This window comes from Ascidiella aspersa, chromosome 1 (assembly GCF_963924565.1).
Source record: "Ascidiella aspersa chromosome 1, kaAscAspe10.2, whole genome shotgun sequence".
Classification (NCBI taxonomy): Eukaryota; Metazoa; Chordata; class Ascidiacea; order Phlebobranchia; family Ascidiidae; genus Ascidiella; species Ascidiella aspersa.
Window position 1 is genome coordinate 2,604,883 of NC_139447.1, and position 10,597 is coordinate 2,615,479.

At 34.2% G+C, this 10,597-nt stretch overlaps 1 protein-coding gene across 1 annotated transcript; it reads right to left on the reverse strand.

Moving 5' to 3' along the window:
* Positions 1–358: 358 nt before the first annotated feature.
* Positions 359–10,597, reverse strand: LOC146166532 (uncharacterized). Its single transcript, XM_083388744.1, has 6 exons — positions 10,480–10,597; positions 9,972–10,271; positions 8,657–8,691; positions 6,085–7,199; positions 1,976–2,086; positions 359–1,475 (listed from the first exon to the last, which is right to left on the reverse strand). The coding sequence occupies exons 1-6, from the start codon at positions 10,595–10,597 to the stop codon at positions 359–361; spliced, it is 2,796 nt and encodes a 931-aa protein (XP_083244870.1).

The window sequence follows — 10,597 nt, forward strand, 5'->3', positions numbered from 1 at the left end:
CCGAAATGCCTAACTTGACATCCAATGTCAGATGACTCCCGATCATCCCTTACCCTCTCTTTACATTTTTCTCTTTACATTTTATTTTTATTTCGGCAATTTAGGCCTTATTCTAAAAAAACTTGAGGTCTTATTTAGGTTTAGGTACTTTTAGACGATTTTAAATCTTTTTCTATGCTGGTTAGAAAAAAATTTGGGTTATTCGTTGAATTCTGCTGTACAATATACAATTAAAAAACGCAAGTAAACACCTCCCGGAACGTCGCGACACACCGATTGCGGAGCACTGTGCTAGAGTGAGTTATTTTGTGTCTATTAAGACTTTGTCTATTAAGATGTATAGCGAAAACACTTTTTATTAAGTGTGGGTTCTTTCATGAATTTTAAGATTTCCTGCTTGGCTAATACATTTTGCACTAACTTTACATTTGTACGTATTTTCTCCAGTGTGAGTTCTTTCATCAACTTTTAGATGTTCCATCCTTGTAAAACACCTTCCACAATCTTTGCATACAAAGGGTCTTTCCCCAGTGTGAATCCGTTCGTGTACTTTCAAGTTTTGAGCTATATTGAAACATTTAACGCAATAAGTACATTTAAAAGGCTTTTCTCCAGTGTGAATTCTTTCATGAACTTTGAGACTTCCTGTCCGGCTAAAACATTTTCCACATTCTTTGCATTTGTAAGGTTTTTCTCCAGTGTGAATTCGTTCATGATCTTTAAGATGTCCTGTCTGGCTAAAACATTTTCCACAAACTTTGCATTTATAAGGTTTTTCTCCAGTGTGAATCCGTTCATGATCTTTAAGACTTCCTGTCCGGCTAAAACATTTCCCACAAACTTTGCATTTATAAGGTTTTTCTCCAGTGTGAATCCGTTCATGATCTTTAAGATTTCCTGCTTGGCTAAAACATTTTCCACATTCTTTGCATTCGTAAGGTTTTTCTCCAGTGTGGATTCTTTCATGTGTTTTAAGAGTTGAGGCAAGGGCAAAGCATTTTCCACAAACTTTGCACTCATGCGGTCTTTCCCCAGTGTGAATTCGTTCGTGTACTTTTAGGTGGGAAGCTCGGTTAAAACCTTTATCACAATAAGCACATTTGAAGGGCTTTTCTCCAGTGTGAATTCGCATGTGAATGCAAAGTTCGCTTATTTTTCCAAAAAGTTTCTCGCAAACTTGGCATTTGTGTTTCTTGAAGTGAAATCCTGACAAATGTGCATTAAGCTCATAACGCTTCTTGAACAACTTTTCGCAAATGTTGCATCTAAACTCCATTTTTTGGTTTGTAATTTTGCCATTCTTTGTTGAATCCTTCTTAGAAGTATCCATTTGATCCAAGTCACTTTGTTCTTCACAATCGGACTCTTCACTTACAGCTTGATGTTCTTGTGATGACCAATCTGTTATCGTGGCAACAGAATCGTCAGAAAATCCATCATCGCTCTCTTTTGTCTGTTCTGTCGTAACAAAATCGCTTTGCTGGTTTGACATGTTTAAGTTTTATGTCTGAAAAGTATCAAGTATAGCTCACTAAATACGATGCACTGCATACCCACGACCTTTTGCCAATGATCTTTCACATTTATCGATGCAACTAAGTTAAATTAACGTTTTTAGACTATTACTGTTATGATGCACCATTAACAGAAAAAAGTTTATCGTTTCCCAGAATCTTTCAATAGCGATTTTCTTTCTATCTTCAACCAAATTCTTAATTTGTTAGTAACCTTTAAAATAACAACGCAACAACTAGAGATAGACCGATATATCGGTTTATATCGAAACGACACTAAGATGACAATAACAATATTAAACCGATGCTTTCAAATACATTCTCGAGTTCATATTTTGTTAGGTATGGTTGTTTGTTAAGTAATGTGTAAAGTCGCAAAATTAGTAAAACAGCCCAACTAGCGTTAAACGCAGTCTGTAGACTACTTAAACGGCATTTCGCCCAACTAACATTACACTTACTTGCTCTGTTTCATAATGTCCACTGGCACACTGTACTCAAAGGCGTCCTTTAATCGTTTATCACTGTTGACAACTGTGTTGATGTACAAAGATTGTAACTGTGTAGAGGTGCTATGTGCACACTAAATTAAGTTGTATTTCAGAACGCCTTTATCGCACATTGCTGCTTTATGTGCTACTGCCCGCATTACCGCAGTGCGACTATGCACACTGTACAGCTGGTCTGAAACTAATAACTTCCGTTTCCGCACGCCCGAAACGCATGGCTGGTTTTATAAAGCGCAAAGCTGGTTTCACATACAAACAGTGTTTGCGCAGTTCATTTTTGGTGGTGACTATGGATATTCATCGTGCTGTTATTATTATCACATCTGGAAGTTTCCACAGATTTCAATGAAAAAAACAAGTTTTCGTTTACTTCAAGCCCGAAGCGCATGGATGGTTCTATATAACGCATGACTGGTTTCACTTACACACAGCGTTAGAGTAGGCATATGTTTTGTAAAATGTTAATACGTATGAGACAAAACAGTAAAGATTTAGTGTTTAAAATTCTGTTTACTGCTCCAAGTAGCCAATAGTAAATCGCCAAATATTTGATCTGTAGAGAGTTAATATTAAATGTAATTGTTAAGTCTATATTGAAGTGTTCTTTTACAAGGAGCGATGTCAACAATATTTCATAACACAAGTTAAATTTTTAGTTTTAGTAAAACCTTGGTCTGCTTAGGCGTAGGTAGAAAATAAAGAAGGCTAATTTATTATAAGGTAAAATTTACCGAAAATCTTTACTTCGTTGATATCTCAGTTGTCACAATAGAACTGAAATACAAAGCGATTTCCAGCAAACCAGAGTTTTTAGCGCAACATTGATCAAGTCACATTCCAGAACTGAGGCAAGTGTTTGGCATCACGCGTCACAATACAGTTCAGAAAGTTTTAATTGTTGTAAAGATATTATAGAAAAGCTTTCGGAGCGATTTGAGCAGTTTGGCAAGTGAACTAATATAACACGTGATTATATTTGCTAATAGTTAAATCAACAATAAACGTAATTTCCTTCGTGCTCAGACTAACGACAAAAGCGGCAAGGTTACCCTGGTTTATTATTTTTACCCCAAACTCTCAATGTGTCGCAGAAATTCAGAATAAAATCACGAAGACGACAAAAAGCGAAATAATTAGCGTTTTTTTAGTTTAAATTGACAAAATGTTCATTTAAGAAATATAGGTGCCACATTGCGCACGAAAAATGACGTTTATCAATATGTTTTGGGCAATCAAGTTGTGAGGATCATTGGCCACACAGCTGTATGTTAGAGCAAAAAAAAAGAAAGTTTGCGCTAAGAGCAAAAAGCATACAGTGCATTTATCGGTTAAAAGTTTAAGTTGGAGCACTACTACGATACCTGGAAAGAAATGGCCATATGCAAAATGCTATAGATTAGTTTACGAAAAGTTTGGGTTTACTTAATTAATTTTGGCCATATAGTTAGCGATATATAAAAAGCCTTGCAATGACATTTATTCACTATTACGAATATGTTGTACAATAACTATGAGGTTTTTCAATGTCGCGTATCATACCCAATAACATTAAAATTCATAAGAACAACACGCAATTGGACTTCAAATGTTTCTATTTGTGTGTTTTAAAAGTTTTTTGAATAAATTTTTTTTCACTAAAAAAAATAAATTACTAATTTGAAGTTATATTTTAAGTCGTAAATAAGTTCAGCAATCTCGTTTAGATTATCTCCTTTGTAAATTCTTTACTACTAAGATTTTTGGTAAAATTTTCCACATATATTTCACTCAAATGTTTTTTCTGTTCTGTCAATTCCTGTGTATTTTAAGTGCAAGAGAAACTTCAGATGTTTAATAAACAAAAGCAACTTCAGAAGGTTTGGGCCCTACTTTTAATAAACATCTGTGTATCTTAGTGTTGTATCAACAAACAGTTTTGTGGTTGTTTACCATACTGGAATTATTTTTTAAATTAACTGTTACCGGATGAAAGAGCTTTAATAGGAAATATAACCAACCGCTTTTCAAATTTATATTGCTTGGAATCCATAAGAAATTAGATTCGCCTAATGAAAACCTGACGTCTCTCTTGATAAAGCATCGTCGTACATAAAGCTGTTGTCATTTCTATGTTTATATCACCTCCCAGTGTTGTATATAAATAATATTGTGATAAAACATAAACATAACAAATTTATATATACTTTGCTCATCATTAATTAACATAAACTAATGATTTCTGCCTTACAGCCTTTCTTTTTAATCATGCATAATATATATTTACAACAACTAGTTAGTAGGCTACAGCCTTGTACCATAAAGCAAACTCCACTCAGTCCAACACGTATTAACGTTAAACACGTTTGATTGGTTGGTTGGTTTTATCGGGTCGAACAACAAGAGGCTTCCTGTTCAGATAAACGGTGATAATTGTTCTGGCGCGGGGATTAACAAAGCGGCGAACACTGCACAGTAAGCAAGGATATCGACGGGTTCGATCCACGCAACGCTGCTGCTAGCAGAGTGTTATTTATCGCAGCTGCAAAGAGATTATCGCTTGCACCATGATATCTTGATTTGTAACTGATATAGTTTTAAACAATTATAAAATTTTTTACCTTAGAACACCGTGTTGTCTTTCTGGGCAAACCGAAACCAGTATTAAGTTAAATTTCACTAAAAGAACGCGGTCTATTTAGTATATTATCCAGGTACAAACAAAATATACATATACAGGTTTAAAAACTGTGGCTCGCAGGCCACATACGACTCTTTGAGAGATTTGTTTCAAAGATTGATAAAGTTCTGCTGCGCATCTACAGTATTAATTATGATCAAATTGTTTAAAATCAGAAAGAATTTTTTGCATAATTCCACAACAAACTAGTTTATCCTGTGTTGTTGTACTATTTCAGTGTTGCTGCTTCAAAGAACGAAAATACTACGATGTTTGGCTGTTACAGTGGCTTTAAAGAACCCACTCTGTAAAATTACCATGATATTCATCATTTGTTTTCATGTTTCAACCTTCTGTTGTGAAAGCCCTCGCGCGGTTGCATAAATATATACTTTAATTAATTTAATGCAGATGCTTAAACTCATGAATTGTAGAATGCAAGTTACTCACTTTTGCGTCGAAATTGTCTAATAACTATAAAACTTTAAAAAGCCACTAACTTATATATCCAAAAATGTAAACGGAAACAACAGAAACCAGCATCCAGGTATGCTTATTATATTTAGTTTATTGCAGCAAATCTAGTTAAAGGAAATTGCCTTGAGCGAGAAAATGAAATCGTGTTGTGTTAAAAGTTATTACCACAGTCGCACTCGGACGACGTAAAGATAAATTGAAAAGCTGAATCAACGTTATAACTAGGATTAAATACCAGAGAAAATTTAAATCTAAGTTTCCATTATGCGTAATTAAAGTATTTAAAAGACTTGTATCATAACCTCACATTTTTGACATATTTTGCACTCAAATGTTTTTCTGTAATGATAATTTCTGTGTGGTTTTAAATACGCAACTCTTTCCAAAAACCTCGGATGCGTGTTGTTGAATAATCATTTTTATTATAAAACACAAAACATGTAATTTGTATATTCCTTTACGCTACAAGATGGCTTACATTTTTAAATGCGAAGCGTAAATGTCATTAAAGCGTTTGAAACACAAATTGTACATCGACAATTACAAACGCTTTAAAACCATTTCGATCGGAAAACTAACAATATTAAGTGAAAATTTCACACTTTAAACGGTTCGGTGGTAAAAAAATACAGCATCCCGTTTCGTTTAAAACAATAAATACATCCTTATGAACTGGTCCGCCGTTTTTACTTTTGTTAAAGAAGCATAAGTCCAGCATAGGAAGTTGCCCATCGATATATGTTCGAAGCTCGAATATATTTACATTTCCTTAAAATTGCAGATATATTTTTAATTATTTTCAACCATTGTGTAATCTTTTTTGCAAAGTTTTGGTCTGTTATTTCTGTGTTTAATATATTACCTATTAAGTTTTACAAATATGTGTTTTTGCTAGATTCAAAGCTAAACAGAAGTTTTGTTTTAAAGCGTTTTTTCTTTGGAGTGCGTTTTCTTGTGTTTATTAAGACTTGATGTCCGGCTAAAGCACTTTCCACATTCTTCACATTTGTAAGGTTTTTCTCCAGTGTGAATCCTATGATGAGCTTTGAGATTTGATGTCTGGCGAAAACACTTTCCACATTCTTCACATTTGTAAGGTTTTTCTCCAGTGTGAATCCTATGATGAGCTTTGAGATCTGATGTCCGGCCAAAGCACTTTCCACATTCTTCACATTTGTATGGTTTATCTCCAGTATGAATCTTTTTATGACCTTTCAGACTTTCTGCCTGGCTAAAGCACTTTCCGCATTTTTTGCATTCGTAAAGTTTTTTTCCTGAGTGAATTCGTTCATGAACTTTGAGACCATCTAATCGACCAAAACACTTTCCACATTGCTTGCACTTATATGGTTTTTCTCCAGTGTGAGTTGTTTTATGAGAACTGAGGCTTCGTGCATGAATAAAACATTTTCCACACTCTTTACATTGAAAAGGTGTTTCCTTAGTGTGAATTCTTTCGTGATTTCTGTGACTGGTCAAATAGGCAAAACATTTTCCGCAATATTTGCATTCATACGGTCTTTCCCCAGTGTGAATTCGTTTGTGTATTGTTAAGGTTTGAACATGGCTGAAACATTTATCGCAATAAGCACATTTGAAAGGCTTTTCGCCAGTGTGAGTTCGCATGTGGCATTCGAGGTCGATATTTCTACCAAACAGTTTTCCACAAACCTTACATTTATGTTTTTTGAAGTGAATCTTGGACAAATGTAAGTTTAGCTGTTTTTGATGTTCAAAAACCTTTTCGCAAACGTGACATCGGAACTCTGTATTCTGTGTTGAAAGACTCTTACTTTGTTCTTTCCTCGTATCCATTTGATATAAGTCACTTTGTTCTTCACAATCAGACTCTTCTTTCACAGGTTGATGTTCTTGTGAAGAACAATCTGTAACCGTGGCAACAGGATGATTAAAAATGTCATCATTACTCTCATATTTTAAATCTTTTGATGTAACTCCAATCTCGTAGTTTGACATGTTTTCTCTTTTAAATGCTAAAAACTCAGCACATTTATTCATGTTGTCATCCAACCTATATTGTGTCTAAAATATAACCAGCCAGTTAAACTTTCAAAACGCAGCACAAGTCTGTATTAAAAGTGCTTTAGGGAATCTGAGAGCACAATTCGCTCGTCGTGGGTTGGCCACCATTTGGATGCTTATTATTCGCAATGAGCGACATTTCTTACTTCTAACTTAACTGTATTATTCACAAAGAGCCACATTCTTTACTTCAAACTTAATGTATTATCTGCAAAAACAAATTCCTTACTTCTAACTTACTGTATTATCAGCGATGAGCCACATTTCTTACTTCTAACTTATTGTATTATTCACAAAGAGCCACATTCTTTACTTCAAACTTAATGTATTATCTGCAAAAACAAATTCCTTACTTCGAAGTTACTGTATTATCAGCAATGAGCCACATTTCTTATTTTAACTTATTCCAATCGTCGGGTTTAATGCGGTTTCTAAGTTGAAAGGAAATCAGCAAAGCAATGAAATACTAAAATGGACAATCTAGCAATTTACCTTTTCGAACTATTATAGGAACAGTGGCGTAATTATGGACGTTAACAATTTCAACACTCTTATTTGTAAATATAAATTCCGTTAGTGAATTACCTACAACTACTAAATCAGTCAGCAAGTAGCTAACAACAAAAAATAAAGCGTGTGACGTACTAGACGTAATTGTCGTAAGTTAATCAGCAAATTTTGAGTAAGTGTTAAACATATATTATACAAAAAAACATTCCTTCTTCCAGTGCCAACTTACTCTATTATCTACAAAAACACATTCCTAAATTCTAAATTCATGTGTTGTTCGCAAACAACCAGACCTTTATGGGAGGATTATTACAACAACGCTATTATTAATTATAACTAACCAATGGATATTAGATAAAAAGCTTCAAACGTCAAGTTATCCGGTTCAAAAAGAAAAAAATTCTGTATTGCGCATCTACAAAAAACACAAATATAACGTTAACGTAAAGCCACACAAAACATCACAGATTGGCAAGAAGCTCTAATGAATTTAACTATTAAAATGGTGCAAACCTATATTACAATAATCTAATTGCAGAAAGGTACACTGAACCTATATATAATACTGTAATTGCAAAAGTTACTTGCAACATTTTCTGTAAAATACTTAGTATGATGAAATAGCTCCTAATTTTTCTAAGGTTGCATATTGCTAGGAAAAACACTGGACCTAAGCTAGCTCACAAAAGCCTCAGGCTATATTACTAGCACCGTGCGCACTGGAGCGTAGCAGCAGAGCGTGACCAACAAAAGAAGGTTTAATCAGTGGCTTCTCGAGTTTTCGATGCTGCCTTTTTGAATGCTTTTTATTCTTACTATTGTTTGGAATGGTTTGGCGAGTTTTGCTTTAATAAATTCTGCATTTATACTTGACGATATTGTTACTTTCCTAACCCAACACATATAAACCACTAACAAATAATCTCGCTGTTTAAATTAATACTCACCTGGCCTCCACTGATTAGACTCACACTTACCAGCACTGTAAACAACCTTATACATAAGCTACTGTGAATAACGCATACTTCAGTGTTCTATAGAGCTTCATCTGTTTTGATGTACAAGATTAAAACTGTTGCCTACCTGTCGTTAGTTTTATGCTGTCAGGTCCACGATAAATATAATGTAATCTAAATATATAGGTGACATAAATACCAAAGCAACACTTTGACCTCACTTTGTTAAACTATATGCCACTGCAAGCATTACAGAAGTGCATTCTAAACGAACAACTTTCATTTGCTTAAGCCCCGAACGCATGGCTTTATATACGCATGATTGGTTTTGTGTAACGCATGTCTAGTTTTACTTAACGGATGACTGGGTTTTATGTAACGGATGGCTGGGTTTATTTACCAGCTAGGATTGGAGTGGAAACTATGATGTTGGAAAAATTTTATACTATCTCTACGGTTAGTAGTCATTTCTAGTTGTTGCCGGTTTGCAAATATATTTATTTATTTTTTGGTGGTTTCAATGTGACTTGGCCCTACAGTTCAAAAGCTATATTTATATTTTAATACAAATTGAATACAAAGTACAAGTAGTGTTGTTGTTGTATATCAATTGGTGCTAATGGGGCTAGTTTTTGTACAGAACAACTAAATTCTGGTCAAACTGATAATGTTACTAAGGCTGCCGTGTGAAACGAAAAAAGTTGACCTAGATTAACTCTTCAATATCAAATGCTTAATTTTAATAAATATGCAAAACAAAACTTAAAGGTGTTTGGTGTATTGCTAGAACATAAAATTGTAATGAGTTTTTTTTTTTTTTTTGCACATCAATACAAATAGCTCCACATTCCATAAATCATCTCATACCAAAAAAAACAACCTTGCAATCTCAAGACAGGGGTGTACAACGTCTTAAAATATAGCGATTTATAAAATAAATAAGTAGTTCCTTTACTTAACAAGATTGCTTGAATTTTAAAATCCGAAAAGTAAAGCTCAATTACATACGGATGGCACAGGGATAATTGCAAACCCTTTATTTAAGTAAAATTAATAAAGGATCATTGGGTAAAAATTATCCCGTTGCTATATTGATGTTAGAAATTGAATATATCCTTATTAGGCCTAACTGGTCCTTCCTTTAATTTATGTTGAAGTGGCATACAGAATAGGAAGTTGCACTTTGATATATGTTCGAAGCTCGCACTTATTCATATTTCCTATAAATTGCAGATATATCTTGAACTTATATAACCATACCATTGTTGTGTTTCATTTCCTGTTTATGTGATTTAAAACGAGTCACAAGTTTTGGTTTTAAAGGTTTCTTCTTTAGGATGCGTTCTTTTGTGTTTATTAAGACTTGAGGCATGGCGATAAAACTTTCCACATTCGTTGCATTTGTATGGCTTTTCTCCAGTGTGAACTCTTTCATGACCTTTGAGATGGCCTGCATGGCTAAAACACTTTTCACAATCTTTGCATTTGTAAGGTTTTTCTCCAGTGTGAATTCTTTCATGATCTTTAAGATTTCCTGCCTGGGTAAAACATCTGCCACAATATTTGCACGCATATGGTTTTTCTCCAGTGTGAATTCTTTCGTGCGCTTTCAAGATTTGAGAAAGATTAAACCGTTTAGCGCAATAAGTACATTTGAAAGGCTTGTCTCCAGTGTGAGTTCGTTCGTGTTCTTTTAAAATTCTAGCTCGTTTGAAACATTTAGAGCAATAATTACATTCAAATGGATTTTCTCCAGTGTGAGTTCTTACGTGATTTTCAAGTGTAAAACTTGTTCCGAATAGTTTCCCACAAACCTCGCATTGGTATTTCTTGAAATGAACTTTCGACAAATGATCTTTTAGCGCGTGGCGATTTTTGAAACACTTTTCGCAAATGTGACAACGGAACTCTGCAGTTGTTTGATTCTTGCAT